Source organism: Strix uralensis, chromosome 2 (genome assembly GCF_047716275.1).
Source record: "Strix uralensis isolate ZFMK-TIS-50842 chromosome 2, bStrUra1, whole genome shotgun sequence".
Classification (NCBI taxonomy): Eukaryota; Metazoa; Chordata; class Aves; order Strigiformes; family Strigidae; genus Strix; species Strix uralensis.
Window position 1 is genome coordinate 134,611,211 of NC_133973.1, and position 19,250 is coordinate 134,630,460.

Here is a 19,250-nt window from a genome sequence, read left to right on the forward strand (position 1 = left end):
GCCCACCCTGGCCCAGAGGCTCCCGCTACTGATGCTCAACGTGCTGCTCGTCCTGAGCAATGCTACGTCGACGGCCAAGAGCTTCTGTGTAGGTGACGCTGCACCGCACTGTGCCGGGGGGTGGGATGCTGTTGGGTGGTGGTGGGGGCTGTGGTGTGGGCCTGAGAGCTGCTCCCGTCTCACCCAGCTCTTGGGGTCCTGCAGGGGATGAGGAAAAAGGAGAAACGTTGCAGAAGGAGAGCGAAAGCCCAGATGCAGAAGCCAAGTGCTGAGCGGTCGCGGCCCCAAGCACCCTGCAAACAGCCGACACCCCACGGCAGGCCTGAGCAAACTCCTTCCTGGGCGGCTTCTCCACCAACAAAGAGAGGAATGAAGGAGCCTGCACCGACCCTGGAGACATGGTGAGTGCCGGGGGAGACCCCCAGATCCTGCCCCAGCCCCTCAGCCCGTGCCCTGCCCGTCCTGCCGGAGGGGTCGGCGGGGTGCAGCAGGTTCACTTCCCTCTGCTCCTCTGCAGTGCCATCGCGAAGGCACCAAGCACGGGCGACCTGTGGCAGCGGCTACCCAGGAGGATGTACTCCTCGAGCCCCCCCTTGATGTCCAGCTCCGTTTCCTTGGACAGCTTCTTCTGTGACCTGCCCAGGCAGCGCTTGTATCAGCCGCATTGGATACACTCCTCGACGAGTGGCTCCATTTCATCAGGGGACAGCTGCTTCTGCATCCCGGAGTGTGGGATTGCTGCCATGGAGGAGCTGGTGGCACAAGAGAGCTCGGGACACACCCAGTACCCCGAGGACAATCAGGGGCTGGTCGCAACAGCGGGCGGCGATGGCACCCTCCCCAAGGAGCGCCTCCAGCCCCCCACCTGCATGGAGGTGGAGGCGAAGCTGCTGCGGCCAGGAGCCAAAATGTGGCTCAATGGGCAGAGAGTGGAGCTGCCACGGGGGCTCCTGGACACAGACGAGGCTGTGGATGGGGACAAGATCAGCAGGAACAACATGGCACCGGACAGAAGTGCCCGGCTCTGGAGATGTCTCAAGGCCTGCTGGAATGGTGCTTACAGTCCTGCTGCTGCTGCTGGTTCCGCAAGCCCCCGAGGTGACAACGCTGTTCCCAGAGGAGCAACGGGCACCCTGGAGACAGCAGACGGGGGTGTAGGGCTGGGAACCTCCCTGGGCTGACCCCACCTGATACCATAAAAAATTAAATGATCTTTTCTCCATCCCTGGTGCCGTGGTTCTTCCACCCAGACCTTGATGCGCCTTCTCCCCCCGTCCCTTTGCCAAACCTCCCCTTTGGGTCCCTTGCTGACCCACCCCCCACTCTGCCAGGTCTTCCCCAGGTCCTGGCTCCGAGCTCCCCCGGGCTTCGTCCCCTCTGTCCAGCCCCGCGTCCATAAGCACCACGACGGGGACGTTTGCTTGGCCCAGAGCTGCTCCTGCCAGAGCAGGCAGGGACTGTGCCTGCCTGCACCCTGCCTCTTGACCCCCTCCAGAGCCTGGGGGCTGTGGGTCAGGGGCCGACCCCCTGGTATGCCCCCACCAGCTATATGCCCCCGGTACCATGCAGCGGAGCTTCTCTCTGGCTGGGCAGGGCAGCAGATTCTGGGGGGACACAGAGCGGGGCCAGACAGGGACCGGCACCCCTGGGAGCAGCAGCTAGAACTCGGGGCGCCACAGGGCTTTGTTTTGGGGGATGAGAAACCCCCCCTGAGCAGCACCAATCCTCGCGGGAAATGCTCTGCCCACTCACCCCCCCGCTGCAGAGCTCCAGATGCCGCCACAAGGGCCGGGCACAGCCCCATTCACGGAAGGATCCCGCCAGCCCTCAGGGCAGTGACACCCCGCAACCTCCCCAGCCCCCCGGCAGGAGAGGGAGGACACAGTCCAGGGTTTATTTGGTTTTTGTTGGGTTTCTTGGGTGGGACGTGGAATGGGATGATGTGGCCCTGGCTGGGGTGGCGGTCCCGCTGTCAGGTTCCCCTTGCCTGGTGCTGGTGGAGCTCCCACCCTGCAGCTATGGGGGGGCCAGGGACGAGCCACTCTCATGGGACACCCATGGCCACCATCGTCCCCAGAGCGGGCGGGGGGGTTGTGGGCAGTGGGTGCATCAGGGCGATGCATCCAGGGGGCCGTCAGGCAGCTTGGCCCAGGACCAGCACGCTCATGAGGAAGACCATGAGGAAGAAGACCCACATGAAGAAGCGGTCCATCACCTTGGCCACCTTCTTCCACTCGCCGGTCCGGCGCTGGGCGGCTCGGTGGCGTCGGAAGCAGCCGGCGATGTAGCCAACGTTCCTCAGCAGCCCATCGTGGTGGCACAGGCAGCGGTCCCGGGGACAACCTCTGGCCTCAGAACCCACTTCCCCCTCGCCAGGGCTCTCCCCCAGCCCCGCAGCGTCCCCTCCGTCTGCCCGCTCGCCCAGAGCCCGCTGGGGGCTCTTGCAGCTCTCACCCACCTCGTAGACACAGCAGAGCCGGGCCATGTGGTGCAGGATGAGCTGCCTGGCCCAGGGGGGCACGGGCTGGGCCCCCGGGCCGCAGTGGTGGACGTTCATGATGAAGATTGTCAACGCGGTTGAGGCCGTGATCAAGGTCATGGTGGCGATGTAGTACTTCCCTACGTGGGCAACGGACAGTGATGCTGCGAAGGGGTAGAGACCCCCACCCTCCCCTCCCCACGCCGCAGCCACCCTCGCATGGGTGCTGCCCATCCATCCCCCCGTGGGTCCCATGGGAGGGTTCTGGGTGCTGTCGAGGCTCACCGATGAGCGGGACGCTCTCCGAGGGCGGCATGCTCTCTGCCACCAACAGCTGGAAGACGGTGAGGGCCAGCAACACTGTCACTCCCAGTGAGACCTTCTCCCCCGAGTCGGCTGGCAGGTAGAAGCCGAGCGGCGCCAGGAAGGAGACCATGATGCAGGGCAGGAGCAGGTTGAAGATGTAGAAGGAGGCGCGGCGGCGGAGGAGCAGGGTGTAGGTGACATCGGGGTAGGGCTCGGAGCAGCAGCCGTAGGTGATGACGTTCCTCGTGGCTGGCATGCCCAGCACCTCCCACTCCACGTTCTCCACGAAATCCGTCAGGTCCGCGGTGTCCAGGCGGTTGTGGAGGTCAATCTGGTTCCCATTGTAGGTCCAGGAGCCGAAGGTGAGGCGGCAGCGCTGCCCGTCGAAGGGGAAGTAGGAGACATCCACCTTGCAGGAGCTCTTGGTGATGGCAGGCGAGTCCCACATGATGAGCCCGTCGGAGCGCAGCACCACGTTGGTCTCCATTGAGCCACCGAAGCGGTCGTCGGCGCTGGGGGAGGGACGGCCATAGGGCCGGGATGGCTCCGAGCCCCACGTGGGCCAGGGCTTTGCAGGGCCAAGCGCCTGCCCCCAACGCTGTGTCCCCTCCCTGCATCACCCTGCCCCCCAAAGTGTGGGCTCGGTGGTGCTGGCCCCCCCCGCCCTCATCACCCACACCGGGACCCCCCCCCGTGCAGCCCCAAGGTTGGAAATACCTCCCATGCAGCCCCTCCCCAGTCCCAGCCTGAGCCCTCCCAGCTCCGGGAGCCATTGGGGGCGGGGGGGGCGGTCCAGCACAACCCACTTGTTGTAGAGGATGATGTCCGGCCGCCAGACGTAGCTGCTGGGGATGCGGATGCTGTCGATGCCGCCGTAGGTGTCCTTGTCCCAGGCGAGGTGGGCATCCAGCCAGGCCTGGCGGACCCACAGGTAGGTGGTGAGGACCTGGTTCCTCTCGTCCTGCCGAGGGCAGCGGGTGGGTGCAGGGGACAGACCCTGGTGCCACCCACACCCCCCCGTCAGTCCCCAACACTCTGCGAGGGTTCTGGAGGGGCTGAGCTGCCTTCGAGGGTGCTGCTTTTGGGGTGGGGGTGGAGAGATCTGAGTCACAGAATCCCAGAATCACCAAGGCTGGAAAAGCCCTTGAAGCTCCTCCAGTCCAACCATGAACCTCACCCTGACCGTTCCCAACTCCATCAGATCCCTCAGCGCTGGGTCAGCCCGACTCTTCAACCCCTCCAGGGATGGGGACTCCCCCCCTGCCCTGGGCAGCCCATTCCAACGCCCAACAACCCCTTCTGCAAAGAAATCCTTCCTAAGAGCCAGTCTGACCCTGCCCTGGCGCAGCTTGAGGCCATTCCCTCTTGGCCTGCCGCTGGTTCCTTGGCTCAAGAGACTCATCCCCCCTCTCTGCACCCTCCTTTCAGGGAGTTGGAGAGGACCATGAGGTCTCCCCTCAGCCTCCTCTTCTCCAGACTAAACCCCCCAGTTCCCTCATGCAAGCCCACGCTGCGGGGGGGCTCTGCTGGTTTTGGGGGGGCCTGAGCTGTCTTCAAGTGGTCTGAGCTGACCCAGGGGGACCTGGGCTGGTTTTGAGGGGTCCTGGCTAGTTTCGAGGGATGAGCAGGACCCGCTGGGGGAGAGCAGAGCCCCGCTAAGCCATGGCCAGGAGTGTGAGGGGGAGGGGGTCCCAGTTTGGCCGAGCTGGGCCGCCAGTGCCGGTGCCACTCACCATGTCGATGATCTGGGAGAGGGTGACCTGGAGGGTGATGTTGAGCGCCCGCTCTGTGTCCTCCACGGGCCGCAGGGCGCTGGAGTAGTTGGCAAAGAGGTCGTGGAACAGCTTGTAGGCGAATCTGCCCTGAGCCCCCTGGCAGCCTGCGGGGACCCAGAGCGGGGCTGGAGGGGCTACAGCTGAGGGTGCAGCCAGACCCCTCCCTAGAGACCCCCAGGAACCAGCTGAGCGGGGTTAGGGGAGCATGCGGGGACCCCCGTCCCTCCTCGCCACCAGCCCGAGCTCCCCAACCCCTCCGACCCTGTCCCCCACTCAGGGCTGCCCGATGTGCGGGGCTGCCGCTGCTCGCAGGGCTCGGGGGACCCTCTCCCCGGGCCCGGGGGGGTGGGGGGGGGCGGTCAGCACCCCTCGCCGCCCCCTCCGCCGCTTACCCGGGGCCAGGAGGCAGCCGGCGAGGCAGAGGATGAGCAGAGGGCCAGCTCCGGGCTTCATCCCGCCGCGCTCCCGCCCCGTGCAGATCTCGGGGGACACGGGGGGGGGCCGTGCTGCCTGCGAGCGCCAGGGTGACGTCAGGGCTGGGACGCGGCGGGGGGGGACAGGGCCCCCCCCAGGGACAGACGGTCTCGGTGCAGCGAGCCCTGTGGTGGTGGAGGTGTTGGGGGGGGGGAGGATGGAAGGTCTCCAGCTGGGACCTGGCAGGGGGCGGGGACGCGGTTTGGGTGGTGACAAGGACCGTGCCGTGGGCTGGAGCAGGCAGGGACAAGGTCGCTCCTCGCCGCGTTGTTGGAGCTTCTGCCTGCCTGGAGCCGCCAGCGGCTTCGTGCTCTGGAAACCACCGTCTCCAGGTGCCTCAGGGCTTGGGGGGCTGCAGGGTTTGGGGGTTGCTCCCCACGATCCTGGCTCAGAGCAAGCTGGAAAAGGAAACCTCAGGGTGGAAATCAGGGAGACGTGGGGGGCGCTGAAGCCCACTGAGGCCTTGGCAGGGGGTGGTGGGAAGAGCTGAGGGTGGATGCTGTGGGGCCCAGGGCGGAGGGACCGTGGTGCCGGACATCCCGGTGTCCGGTCTCAGTTAAAGAGCAAGGAAAGGGAAGATTATTCCCGTTGTGGACAAATCCTGGGAGGTTAAGGGACATGACCCAGGAGACAAAGCAGTAAGTGGCAGAGGTCCCTGCCGCAGGGGTGCAGGAGCGTCTCCCCAGCTCCGGCCGTGGGGGAGGCCACTGACTCCCACTCCCCCCCGGCCCCTCCCTGGCACCTTTCCCACACCGATCCCCGGCAGCAGATGCCAAGCAGGGCGCCGATCGGTTTTAAGGCTGGAGGTTTTGTTTCCAGGCGGTGAATTATTGATCCCTGGCCCCGTGTCCCGGCCTCAGCCCAGGGCAGCAGCTGGGTTTGCAGAGACGCAATTAGGGTAATGGAAGAGGCGCAGCCGGGCTGCCCTGGCTCCCCGCACCGCGCCGCGCGCCCGGGGCCACCTACTGCTGCTGCTTCGTGCCCCTCACTGGGGGGCAGGACCCCCCCAGCCCCCTCTCCAGAAGCAAGGGCCGGGCACCCGCTGTCGCCCCACCTTGGGGTGTGGGTTTGTGCCCAGCCCAGGATAATCGTCTGTGGTTTATTTAACCCATTTCTGGACACCCCCCCACCTCCCCCGTTTTCAGCCTGAAGCTGTTCTGTGTTGCACAGAAAAGTGCTTCTCACCCTTTGCCATGAAGCTGGACCCCAGCTCATCCCTCCCCTTTCCAGAAATCCCTGTTCCAAGCCACGGCCATCCCCCCTCAGCACCCCCCCGGCCTCCACCCCCTCCTCTCCCTCACACCACAGGAGGTGCCCAGCACCAGGCTGGGGCTCCCCACAAGCTCCCCCCCTCCTTCTCCGCTTTTCTTCCTGCTGTTCCCACTTTCTTCCACAGCTCCAAAGGACGCTTCCCTGGGTGCCGCAGCCTTCCCAAAGGGTCTTCCTGGCTCAGACCATCCCTTAAGTCTGCTTAAGCCCAGTCTAACCAGTAAGAGCCACGAGATGCAGCCACGGGGCTCCCAACCAGAAATCCTGCGTAAAAAGCAAAGGAAACAGTGAGAATACTATAAACATTTTATTTATTGTTTTCAAAAAGACAGGAAAATAATCTAGATCATTTATTTATATTTTTTTTTTTTAATAAAAACCTTTACATAACCCTCATGCATCAAGACCTTCGGTGAGCCAACGCAAAGCAGCACCAGGCGGGCTGGAAGCCGCTGGCTACTGCGAGCCGTGGCAGGAGGGGCCGCTGCAGTAACCCTGAAATCAGAGCAGACCGACAGACAGGTTTGGTTTTGTGTCTTTTTTTTTTTTTCTTCTTCTCCTTCTTCCAAAAATAGTCGGTTCCTAAGCAGAGCAAGAGTAGAGGCTGGACACAGCGGAGCACAGGGAGGCGGCTGGGGGGTCACGGGCAGGATGGTCCTGGGGGGGACGGCGGCTGCGCTTGATGTCAACGGAGTTGGGGGGGTGTGTGATCACTTTTGGTGTTTTTTTTTTTTTCCCCACTTTCGGCGCAGAATTTGCCCCCTCCCAGCAGAAACCCGGAGCCCCAGAGCGCAGCAGGGCCAGCGGGGCGGGTGTCACCCCCCCCCCGAGGAGCTTCGCTTCAGGAGACAGAGAAGCAAAACGCCGCAGGGGGCTCCCCACTTACCAAGATGAAAAGACGCTTCCGAAAGGGTTTTTTTTCCCTCCCTCCCCACACCCCCCCCAGCACATTTTCACCACAAAGCCCTGCTCAAAGCCCACCCGTGGTCAGGTGGGGTGCGCGGCGAGGGGGGATCTGCCCATGGAACCATCCCAGAGTTCATTGAAATGTCCTCGGCACCGCCACCGCGGGAGGGGAAGGACCTGCCCCCTCCCCAGGTAGCAGCTCTGGGCAGGCAGGATGGGCAGGACGGGCTTTCTCGGTTCTAGAAAGCGCTGGGTGGGGCACGGCGCCAGGCAGGAAGGTCCAACGTGTCTCACCGCTCCCCCAGGTTACACCAAAAAAAAAAAAAATCCTGCGTCAGCCCACGGAATAAATTGGTTTTTTTTTTAAAAACTTCAACAGAAAAACCTGTGCGGCCAGAGAGGTGGTTCGTCCTCCTGACAAGGGGAAGGGTTAACGAAGGGTGAAGAAAACCCAAAACCTGTCCCTCGGTGGAAGGATGGGTGGAAGGATGGGCGCTCAGTGCGTGGTCAGCTCGCGCAGGTAGGACTGGGTGAGGCCGCGCAGCTCCTCCAAGGCGTAGTCCTCGGGCATGGGCAAGCGCCCGATGTGGGGGGCCAGCAGGCGCAGGGGCACGCGCTGGGCGTCCGGGGTGGCCTCGGCCAGGGGCTGCAGGCTCAGCACCACGCGCAGCAGGTTGGCCACGCGCTTGGCCATGTCTGTGGGGAGAGAAGGGAGAAAAGGGAGCGTCGGCGGCGGCACAGCTCGGTTTCGGGTACGGCAGGATCGGGGGTGAATTCAGCAGTGATTCAAGGGGAAAGTCGAGCACAGGAGTGAGCGTGGCAGGACTTTTTTTCATTTATCACAGAATTTGGGGTGAATTTGGCAGCAATTCAAGAGGAAATTCTGCAGGAGTGAGTGTGGCAGGATTTTTTTTTTGCAGAATTTGGGGTGAATTTAGCAGCGATTCAAGGGGAAATTCCGCAAGAGCGAGGACAGGAGCTCACCTAGCAAAATTCTTTTTAATTTTTCACAAAATTTGGGGTGAATTTATCAGCAATTCAAGGGGAAGTTTCTTGGGAGCAAGCGCAGGAGCGAGCGTGGCAGGATTTATTTTTTTGCAGTATTTGGGGTGCATTTAGCAGCGATTCAAGGGGAAATTCCACCGGAGCCAGCACAGGAGCTCACCTGGCAGAATTTTTTTTTTGTTTACTGCAGAATGTGGGGTGAATTTAGCAGCAATTCAAGGGGAAATTCCACAGGAGCAAGCGCAGGAGCAAGGATGGGAGCTCGCCTGGCAGGATTCTTTTTCACTTTTCACAGAATTTGGGGTGAATTTAGGAGCAATTCAAAGGGAAATTTCTTGGGAGCAAGCACAGGAGTGAGCGTGGCAGGATTTTTTTTCGTTTTTCACAGAAATTGGAGCGAATTTTTCAGCGATTCAAGGGGAAATTCCTCGGGAGCAAGGACAGGAGCTTGCCTGGCAGAGCTGCAGGCAGGGTAAGTACTGGAGCAGCCCCCGGCTCACCTCCCCACCCACAGCCTCCCCATCCCACAGGCTGAGGAACAGCCACACCGACAGCCCGCAGGGGCGGGGTGAGGCTGTAAAACCAGCGTCCCCAGGGGGCTGCTGGCTATCAGTGTCCCCGTGTCACCGTACCCGACTGAGCCAGGCGGTCCTTGGCGCTGCGGCACTGGATCTGCTCTATCCTGTTGCACAGCGACGTCACTTTGGTATGTAACCGCTCCAGCTCGTAGGTGGAACAATCCAGCTGGAAGCAAAGAAGAAAAATCAGCCTCCGCGTAACCCAAAGGTTCAGCAGAACCGCCGGCGGACGGCCAAGTGTGCTCTAAACCAAATCCATCCAAGAGAAGGCGGTCTACACTAAAACCTGCTTAAAGTTACCACCTGGAGTGGGGGAAATGGGAATTCTGGAACTCAACTAGAGGGGACTGACAGGCAGACTCCCCGCTAACTAGCTAGTTAACCGCTGATCGTGTTTCTTCTCCTTCACTAACCCGTCATGCTCCAGAGAGCCCGTCTGCAGGACAGAGCCCACACCTGATTTGGACAGCATCTACCAAACCTCTGTCTTTTCAGAGATGCACCATATTCTGTTTGCCAGCGTCTGCCAAAGGGAAACGCTAACGTTGGCACTGAGCAGCGAGTAAAAGGTTGATCCAAAAGCGAGACTCCCTGTGAGCTTCCAAACTGTAGGGAAAAAAAACAACCCACAACTGTTTTAGTTTGTTACCTGCTGAATCCTATCGAGCATCTCAATAACACGGATGTAATCCAGGTAGACCAGCCCTGCCACCTCCCAGTCCTGGATGAGTGCACTACGCTCTGGAAGAGCAAGATCTTCCAGGAATCCTTTCAGGTACTTGTAGTTTTCATTAATAATAGCATCTCGAGAGAACAAGCACGTCAGTAACAGAGCAGAAAAGTTTCTTACAAGCCATCGTTAAAGAAAAAGCAACCGAGGGACTGCACTCTTGGGTAGTTTTGTAACTCCCTGACCCCACCAGTGTAAGGGCACCCCCATTCCCTGGAGCAGGGGCACCCACAGGATGGGGGCTGCGGGAACGCCACCGCTGCCCTCGCTCCCTGAGGCACCTCTGGCCCAGGAAGGGGGACGTGCAGAGGCTGAGCCCTTCTCACGCGGCTGCAGTGAAGAACCATCACAGAATCCCAGAATCATTGGGGTTGGAAAAGCCCTTGAAGCTCCTCCAGTCCAACCATGAACCTCACCCTGACCGTTCCCAACTCCACCAGATCCCTCAGCGCTGGGTCAGCCCGACTCTTCAACCCCTCCAGGGATGGGGACTCCCCCCCTGCCCTGGGCAGCCCATTCCAACGCCCAACGACCCCTTCTGCAAAGAAATCCTTCCTAAGAGCCAGTCTGACCCTGCCCTGGCGCAGCTTGAGGCCATTCCCTCTTGGCCTGGCGCTGGTTCCTTGGCTCAAGAGACTCATCCCCCCTCTCTGCACCCTCCTTTCAGGGCGTTATCACGCCAGGCATCAAGCAAGAGCTGTTGTGGAACAGCCAGCCACTCTAACCCCCTTGCCAGCAGCACAGCCCTACCCCTTCCTGTCACCAAACACCCAGCGACATCTGCTCTGGCTGCGGCTGTGTGTGCCGTTCGGAGGAGAATAAAACAAATCAGGAGAGCAGACTCACCTGAGGCTAAGTGCCTGACAACCAGCTTGTGACACTGGTTCCAGTGCCCAGCCTTGAACAAGAAGAGGGCTTCTTTATGCTTGTCATCCTCCATCCTCGCTCGAACCGCCTTTGCTTCATGAATCCACTCCGGGGGGACGCAGAGCCTTTGCGTCAGGAACGTCTCCTTGGCCCAGGACTTGGGGGTCTCGGCGAGCGCGCAGTGCCGGTTTAGGAGCTCCCGCACTGCTTTCTCCCGTGTGCTGGGGAAGAGAGGACGAGGCGTTACCCCAGCAAGCAATCCTTCACATCCCTCCATCAGAAGACACTTCGATACCAGCAGCCGAGGGCTGCACTGTATTTTTTGGCCACGGGGAAGGCACGGGCGTAGCAAGCGCCAGCCTCGCCATGCCGCCAACAGCCCTACTGTAGGACGTTAAGGAAAGCTCTAAAATCAGCTGAATTCCTTCAGTACAGGTTAACCACTAAGAAAAGCCATCACCAGTGTTCTGTAAGATCTTAAAGATTCTAAGCTTAAAAACATCTAAGTATAAGCCAGGCCCCTAGAAGCAATATACAGGCTCTACTTGAAGTTATCGGTTGGAAAAAATTCTATTTCCATGTGTTAATGGTGGCTGTCAACATTAACAGCAGGAGACACCTCTGCACAGAAGATGTACGATTCACAAGTTTAAAACAACTCTTTGTGAAGTCTGTATTTCACAACAGAAGCCGAATGTGCGTTTTGACGATTCCCAAGCTTTCCTCTCAAACACACTTCCGTCTGTTCAGCTCCAGTGGGAACACTGACGATATTTTGCTTTAATGATGTTTTCAGGACACGTTCCTGAACGTGGTGAGCTCGCTGAGCCGGAGACGAGCCACGCGGCCACCGGGTATCAAAATGACGAGGAGATCTGCTTCTGTGGCACAGTTCAGGAGTTACAGTCATTACAATACAACCTGATTTAACATCTACCAAGACATTTAACTAAGCAGAATTATTCATGCCCCTTTGTAATCCTAGCACACAATTTTCACTCGTGGCATGAAGTTCTCCAGCCACGCAGTTCCAATTCAAGGTGAGAGAAGCCGTGACAGTTACGGTCTACGCAGCAGGTCCATAAAGCAGCAATCGCATTATTTTCAAGGAAAATACAATCTTTTACTCACTGCGTGTGAGGCTCGTGCAGCAGTATAAAGACAGCCCATTCCCAAAGGCCTTCGCTCTCCAGCTGGGCGGCGTAGCTGGCGTTGAGCACGCCCTGACTCTGCTTGAAGAGATGGGTGTAATTCAGGGCCCTGAGCACCTCCCACAGGTGCCAGCTGAGGCAATAGTCCAGAGGGTCAGACGTTATGCTCCTGGGATCGAGCAGCTGGTCAAGATCATAGTGCCTGTAGGGAAAGAGATTTGTAACAGAAAGAGCTAATCGTGTCCACATAAAATCAGAAATCGGTGCTGCTTAGCTCTTGCCCTTCACCCACCTCCAGTTATTCCATGTATGTGATTTATGTGGGGTTTTGGGTTTTTTTGTTTGCTTGGTTGTTTTAAAAAGATAGGAGTAACTGCTAAAATCCTTTTGCTCTTAGGTCTGCAGCCAGACTGTCACAATCTTTTCTTTTGTATGTGTTCTTCTTGCAGATTCCTCAGTGCCTCAAAGGCAACTACGGTGAAGCAAGATTACGGCGCTCTTCAGACACAGAAAACACGTAAGGAAATAAAACCACAAACACGCTCCAAAGCTTAAGTTTCATCATCTGTACCATCGCCAGCAGTGACAGCATCACCACAGGTGTCCACACGAGGCAGATTTTTGGCTACTGCAAGTGGTTTGGTAAACACTGAAGCTGATTTCATGCCCCTGGATTGTGAATTCAACAAGTCACTGACTGATCAGGGCTTTTCTAAGTCGTCTTTGAACTATTTACCCATTTACCTGTCACTGTAGAGTTTTAACAAATGGAAACAGACGTCTCTCAAAGGTCTTCCTGCGTTATCGTCGTCTTCAGTTACACAACCAGAATCTTCTAGGGAAGGAGGCAGAGGACAGCAGGCGTATTTTTCACACTCCGGTGTGTTCTAAAGAAATAATTTGAAGAGGAAGTTTAAAGCCAGTGCTCTGGACAGATCTGAATCCCACCCAGCTCGGCAGGCTCAGCAGCACGCTTTCTGCTCCAAAGTGGTGCATCCTACTGCACTGCAGTTAAAACTTACTAACATGAACCCTAAAAAGAAAAAAACTAAACCCAGAATGCTTCAGCAGGCTTCGTTTCATCCCCCACTGAGCTCTTGAAAGCTGCCATGTGGAGGTATAGTCAGCTCTCCCATACACACAGTGTGTTTCCTGAATGATTTTACAGCTGGAAAACCATACGTGAGCTGAGAGATGGAAGCACAGCGCAGCCCTGCAAGCTCTCGCTCCCTCTGGGGCTAAGCAGAGCCTGGACAGCCCAAGCGAGCGGCACGGAACGCACCGAGTCGACAAGAACCGTTTTCCAGGGCGCTGAACTGCAGAACTATTGTCTTTCACACCACCTAACCACTCGGGGGTCACCAAAATCCTCTTGGGATTTTCACAGATCTGGGTTTGGAAGAGCATTCCGCATCCTGCTGGTTTCCTTCTCAGCCCTCCTACGGAGAGTTCTGGAAACGAGCCGGAGCTGCTTTTCCTCCACATCATCGGGCTGCAGTGAGGCCACCCCCACGTTCTACCCTAACAGAATTATCTTCAGGTCAAGTCATGACAAAACTAAAGCTTGGTATTTCGAAGTGACGAACACGTTATTGCTGACACACTACCTTCAAAGAGAACCCTAAATATCCCTGCAGCACTCAGCACGCATCAATGAGAAGTCACGAGACTCGATGCTGTGCTTGGCCTATCTTTAGGCATTACAGATCAAGGGCTGAACTATCTTTAGTTAAATGATTAAACACTTTTTTCAACAGAACCCTTTGTCTTTCTGTACAGAGAGGCTGACAGCTCTACAGCAACAAACAAGGCTTTGCATAATGCATGCAGCCTGGGGGACAGCTTCCACGTGTGCTGCAGAAACAGCAAGGGCAACAAACAGGGCAAAGGCCGGTTTAGAACTCAGGTAGCCGAGTATTAAACATCACACTGGGAAAACTGACTGGCTACCCAGCCCCAGCGGCCTCCCTGCGGCTGGTCGCTGCCCACCTTCCTAGTTTTCTCTCGCTGCCAAACACCCAGCAACGCTCCATCAGTGGGAGATGTGCTTCACAGAATCCCAGAATCATCTCGGTTGGAAGAGCCCTTGAAGCTCCTCCAGTCCAACCATGAACCTCACCCTGACCGTTCCCAACTCCATCAGATCCCTCAGCGCTGGGTCAGCCCGACTCTTCAACCCCTCCAGGGATGGGGACTCCCCCCCTGCCCTGGGCAGCCCATTCCAACGCCCAACAACCCCTTCTGCAAAGAAATCCTTCCTAAGAGCCAGTCTGACCCTGCCCTGGCGCAGCTTGAGGCCATTCCCTCTTGGCCTGCCGCTGGTTCCTTGGCTCAAGAGACTCATCCCCCCTCTCTGCACCCTCCTTTCAGGGAGTTGGAGAGGACCATGAGGTCTCCCCTCAGCCTCCTCTTCTCCAGACTAAACCCCCCCAGTTCCCTCAGCCGCTCCCCATCACACCTGTGCTCCAGACCCTGCACCAGCTCCGTTGCCCTTCTCTGGACACGCTCGAGTCATTCAATGTCCTTTTTGGAGTGAGGGGCCCAAAACTGAACACAGTAATCGAGGTGCGGCCTCACCAGTGCTGAGTACAGGGGTAAGATCCCTTCCCTGTCCCTGCTGGCCACGCTAGTGCTGATACAAGCCAGGATGCCATTGGCCTTCTTGGCCACCTGGGCACACAGCTGGCTCATTATCAATCAATCCCCCCCCCCCCTCCAGGTCCCTCTCTGACTGGCAGCTCTCCAGCCACTCCTCCCCAAGCCTGTAGCGCTGCTGGGGGTTGTTGTGGCCCAAGTGCAGCACCCGGCATTTGGCCTTAGTCAAACTCCTCCAGTTGGCCTCAGCCCATCGCTCCAGCCTGTCCAGATCTCTCTGCAGAGCCTCCCTACCCTCAAGCAGATTAACACTCCCACCCAACTTGGTGTCATCTGCAAACTGACTGAGGGTGCACTCGATCTCCTCGTCGAGATCATCAGTAAAGATGTTAAACAGGAGCGGCCCCAAAACTCAGCCCTGGGGGACACCACTCGTGACCGGCCGCCAGTCGGATTTAACTCCGTTCCCCACCACTCTTTGGGCCCGGACATCCAGACAGTTTTTTACCCAGCAAAGCGTGTGCCCATCGAAGCCGCGAGCAGCCAGTTTTGCCAGGAGAATGCTGTGGGAAACGGTGTCAAAGGCCTTACTGAAGTCAAGGTAAACAACATCCACAGCCTTTCCCTCATCCAATAAGCGGGTCGCCCTGTCGTAGAAGGAGATCAGGTTTGTCAAGCAGGACCTGCCTTTCATAAACCCATGCTGACTGGGCCTGATCCCCTGGTTGTCCCTCATATGTTGTGTGATGGTACTCAGGATGAGCTGCTCCATCAGCTTCCCGGGCACCGAAGTCAAGCTGACAGGCCTGTAATTTCCTGGATCATCCTTCCGACCCTTCTTATAGATGGGCGTCACATTGGCCTATTTCCAATCTGTCGAGACCTCCCCGCTTTCCATGAACTCTGAGTTTTTCATATAAGGCCTCGTCTTGGCTCATTGCTCTGTCTGTGAAGTTTCTCAGCTTTCTTATCTTTGACTGCCACAGGTGTCTGCTGGTTTCTCTGCCCTCCCTGGGATGGACATGTCAGAGTTGCAAAAATGATGTCCTTGGGCACAATCCTGTCCAAGGCCCCTCACAGCAACGTGCACCAACTGCTGGCAGCCAGCAGCTCACAGGCATCAGGATGACATCTAACATCTCCCTTCAAGGGATGCCTCTCCCTCACCCTTGACAGGAGACGCCTCTGGAGACTGAGATTTTGTGTCCTTTTCCCAATTGCCTTGTCGATGCCCCTTCCCTAGACAGGGCTCCCAGCTGCCTGGCCTCCCTCCCCTCTCATTCCACACTCCTGGCCCTGCGATCCCAGCACTGGAGCATCTGGGGAACGAGGTGCTCACCTGGGGGAATGCTGAAATCCTTCCGCTTCTCTGGCAGGTCACTCAGGGGTAACGATGGGGTGACTGTCCCTGGCTCTGCCGCCTCCTCCTCCTCTTCTGGCGTTGGCCCTGCTTCTTCCTCACCCCGTACACTGCCAGGGGATTTTCTGGGTGTTTCTTCTTCTGTCTGGGAGCACCCGACACCAGCGTGGGCTGGGCCCCTGCTTCAGGGGCAGCGCCTGCCCTCAGCCTTGGAGCGGCTGCAGCTTCTGTTGAGGACTTGGGAGGGGCCGCGGTGTCTGGGCGGTTGTTCCCAGCCCCAGAGCCCTTCTCCCTCCTCGGAGGGCACTGGACAGGCTTTAGCAGCACCCACTAGGTGTGGGCGAGGCTCCAGCATGTTGCAGTGACCTGGGCCCCTCTGCAATTACACTTTCTCCAAACAAACCCCAAAGCTCCAATAAGGGAGGAATAAGGGAGCGAAGTTCCAATGCACCGCAGGTGCCCACGGTTCCAGGCACTTGCCCGGGCGACCCCACGCCCCCAGCCACTCGGAATTCTCCAGCCCTGGGGCCGATCTCCGGGGGATTCTCTCCAATAGCTGCTTCACCCCCAACCAAGCCTGAGCCACGGGCTGGCTCCCAGCAGTAAGACGGCAACAGGTAACGCCAACAGTCCAGGGATATTCGAAATGCCCGGAATTCTTCAACGCAGCCGTAAACAGCCCCCGGGCCGACGCCTGCATCGCCATCGATCCGCCTCCCACCGAACAGCAACACCGGAATCTTCCCTCAGCTCGCACGGGGGGAGCCGCAGCACGGGCACTCCGGTGAAGGTGATCAAACCTTCAGGGGCCAAGGGATCGCCGGGAGGCCCCGATCTGTCCCCTTCTCAGCCCAAAGGCCTGGCGGGGTTTGAACCCGGCCGCTGGCCAGTCCCCACGCAGCCGGTCGCTCACCTCCCGCCCCCGGTAACACACGGGAGGGACAAAACGGCGGGATCCGTCGGCGGAGCGAAAAAGCAGCTCCGTGCCGGTCCCAACGCAGCACTCACAAGCGACACCCGACCGGGGCGCGCACAGGCGCTTCCTCGACCGCGGCGACCGGTGCGCAGCCCCCGCCCACCCCCGGGCCGTCCCACGCGATGGACAGCTGCCCTGGCCAATCCGAGCCCGGCCCTCCAGCCGCGCTCCCGCCCAGCCCGAGGCCCGTCCCCTCTCGCCCGGCCGAGCCCAGGGCGGCTCCGCAGCGGGGGGCGGGTGGGCAGAGCCTTTCCCGCGGGGCCCGGTGCAGCTCGGGGGCGGGGCTCCCGTCTGCCCAAAACGAAGCCCCGTGGCGCCCCGAGCTGCAGCCGCTGCTCCCGGGGATGCCGGTCCCGCCCCGCCCTCTCCGGGGGTTTCTCTCTGTCCCCTGCAGTTGGGGGGCTGGGGTCCTGCCTAGCACCCAGGTCTCCCCCCAGCCCCAGGGGGGGCTTTGCCCACCTCCTGTGCCCCCCGCCCCTGCACAGCTCTGCCAACACCCCCCCCCCGCCCCGCGCACCCCTGGGGCTGGCCACGAAACGGGGGGTGCCACAGCGTGACCCCCCCTGCTGATGCGGTCTGGGCATGCTGCTGCCACCAGCCCCGGGAAACTGTCCCCAAAAAGCACCGGGCTCGGGGGTGCCCCCCCCCTGTTTCTGCCACGGGACAAACCCCAGGAGCAGTTTCACCCCCTCCATGGGGACGCCTCGAGCAGGGTCCGGGGCGCCGGCATCGCTCTGAGGGATGCTCTGGATGGGGGGGGGCTGGAGTAGACCCCAGGTACAGCCCCCGCCACGCGCTGCCCCCAGCCCAGGCAGCCACAGGAACCCCCCGGGACACCCTGCACCCACAATAAGTCTTTATTCCTTTGGGGACCAGCGAAAAGCTGGGCAGGGACACCCCCAAAATCAGCCCTGCCACTGCGTGTCCGCCCCCTGCGTCCCCATCGGCACCAAGCCCCATTCCCCATTCTGCTGAAGGCCTCATCCGGGCTCCGCGGGTCCCCGTGGGGACACACCGTCCCCGTGTCCCCAGCCCCCCCATCCCGCTGCTGTCGCCGTCAAGCCGGTGGGTCCCGGTCACGACCCCGTTTCCTCACTGTGGCTCGGTGGCCTCGTGGCTCATGGGCGACCGGCCGCTGCCAGGGCCGTGGCTGCCAGGAGGAGCCCCCAGAATCACGGGGCGTCCCTGGGGACGCTCCTGCCTGGGGGTGTCACAGAGGAGGAGTCAGGGGCAGCCGGGGGTGAGGGGGGTCTGGCTGGGGGCTGCCCGCCCCGGCTGCAGCAGGTCTCTGGGCTCACCTGCGCTGAAGACACACGCCCGGCTCTGGCATCTCTTCTCTGCCGAAACAACCAACCGTCCGCACGGGCCCCGCGCTTCTCCTCCCCGTGCCGTGCCGTGTTGTACCACGCCATGCTGTGCTGTCCTGCGCCGTCCTCCGCATGCCATGCTGTGCCGTGCCACGTTACGCCCTGACATGCCGTGTCATATCACGCCATGCTGTGTTGCACCATGCCATGCCATTCAGTGCCGTGCCATGCTGTGCCGTGCCGTGCCGTGCCACGCTTTGCTGCCAATCGCCCCCACTGCAAACCCCGGGGCAGAGCGGCCGGGAGACGTGCAAGGACGCACGCCCGAAGGCAAACTCCCCCCGTCCCCCTCCCCACGAGCAAGACCCCCCTTTCCCGGCAGAGCTGGTGGGAAGGGGCCACCCCCCCGTCCCCCCCCTCCCCGCAGCGGGGGCGTCACCTTTCACCGGCTCGCAGTTGTAGGTGCTGCGCGCGTCCTGGGAGCGGAGCTGGATGAGGGCTCTGTTCCCATTGCGGGCGACGTCGGTGACCTCGAAGCTCTCGAAGGGCGGGATGAGGACCTCCTCCTCCCCGGGGAAGGAGGAGAAGTTGCTGATGCGGGCGCCGTAGCAGGTCTCCACCAAGAAGATGGTGTCCTGGCCAAAGAGCTGGCTGGTCTTGTTCTGGAGGGAGGTGGAGGTGAAGCGGCCGAAGCGGACGGACTGGTGCTGCTGGGCAGTGAAGTGGACGCCCTGGACGCCCCGGTAGATGTGGTGGCAGCGGCGGGGCTGGGCGTCGTGCAGGACACACAGGGCCTCAGTCAGGAGGAAATGCAGCGTCTTGAAGCAGAAGGCGCCCAGATATTTCTCGCGGCAGCGCCCGGCCTCGCGCACGGCCGCGTTGAACTCCCGGTACAGGGGTTCCTGCAGCGTGTACGCCAGGAGGGCGACCGCGTGCTCCGGCCGCAGCGCCGGCGGCTGGGGGACGTGGCCCTGCCGGTTCCGCCGTTTGGCGGCGGCGAGGGTCCAGGCCTCAGCATAGACGCAGTTGCGGGCGAACTCGCTGCGGTTGAGCTCCTCCAGCTCCTCCTCCATCATGCGGCCGCAGCTCCGGTACTGGTCGTCGAAGGAGTTGGGGGCCATGTCCAGTGCCACCTCCTGGAGGGGGTCAAGATCTCGCCAGCGTGGGGGGGTGCCGGCTCTGACCTGGAGCCGGGGGAGTTTGAAGAAGCTTCAGCCACCGCTGTAGCCCCTCCCCTGCTACCAAAAACCCCTCCACACCCACAAACCCAACCCCCCCCCCCCCCCCCCCCCCCCCCGCCCCGAGCAGGAAACCCCCGGGGGATAAATCACAGAATCACAGAATCACAGAATCAACTAGGTTGGAAAGGACCTTGAAGATCATCTAGTCCAACCATTAACCTAGCACTGCCAGTTCCCATCTACACCATATCACCCAGCGCTATATCGACCCTACTCTTAAACACCTCCAGG

General features: G+C 60.1%; 2 protein-coding genes across 2 annotated transcripts; both read right to left on the reverse strand.

The window, feature by feature from the left end:
- Positions 1-1,897: 1,897 nt before the first annotated feature.
- LOC141939847 (neuronal acetylcholine receptor subunit alpha-10-like) lies at positions 1,898-16,552 on the reverse strand. The gene is made up of 4 exons (XM_074860422.1): positions 15,475-16,552; positions 3,592-3,746; positions 2,765-3,297; positions 1,898-2,619 (listed from the first exon to the last, which is right to left on the reverse strand). The coding sequence occupies exons 3-4, from the start codon at positions 3,270-3,272 to the stop codon at positions 2,135-2,137; spliced, it is 993 nt and encodes a 330-aa protein (XP_074716523.1). The 5' UTR covers positions 3,273-3,297; positions 3,592-3,746; positions 15,475-16,552; the 3' UTR covers positions 1,898-2,134.
- A 1,091-nt stretch (positions 16,553-17,643) lies between these two features.
- On the reverse strand, positions 17,644-18,899 carry LOC141940282 (erythroblast NAD(P)(+)--arginine ADP-ribosyltransferase-like). Its single transcript, XM_074861067.1, has 3 exons — positions 18,218-18,899; positions 17,770-17,808; positions 17,644-17,672 (listed from the first exon to the last, which is right to left on the reverse strand). Exons 1-3 carry the CDS (start codon positions 18,897-18,899, stop codon positions 17,644-17,646), a joined length of 750 nt encoding a protein of 249 aa, XP_074717168.1.
- Positions 18,900-19,250: the final 351 nt, after the last annotated feature.

Coding starts and splice junctions, on each gene's coding strand:
- LOC141940282 (XM_074861067.1), bottom strand. CDS start 18,899: ATGGCCCCCAACTCCTTCGACGACCAGTACCGGAGCTGCGGCCGCATG. Junction 17,809..18,217: donor CAACTGCGAGCCGGTGAAAG/GTGACGCCCCCG, acceptor TTGTTTCGGCAG/AGAAGAGATGCCAGAGCCGG. Junction 17,673..17,769: donor GGCGTGTGTCTTCAGCGCAG/GTGAGCCCAGAG, acceptor TGACACCCCCAG/GCAGGAGCGTCCCCAGGGAC.
- LOC141939847 (XM_074860422.1), bottom strand. CDS start 3,272: ATGGAGACCAACGTGGTGCTGCGCTCCGACGGGCTCATCATGTGGGAC. Junction 2,620..2,764: donor GGAGAGCGTCCCGCTCATCG/GTGAGCCTCGAC, acceptor TTGCCCACGTAG/GGAAGTACTACATCGCCACC.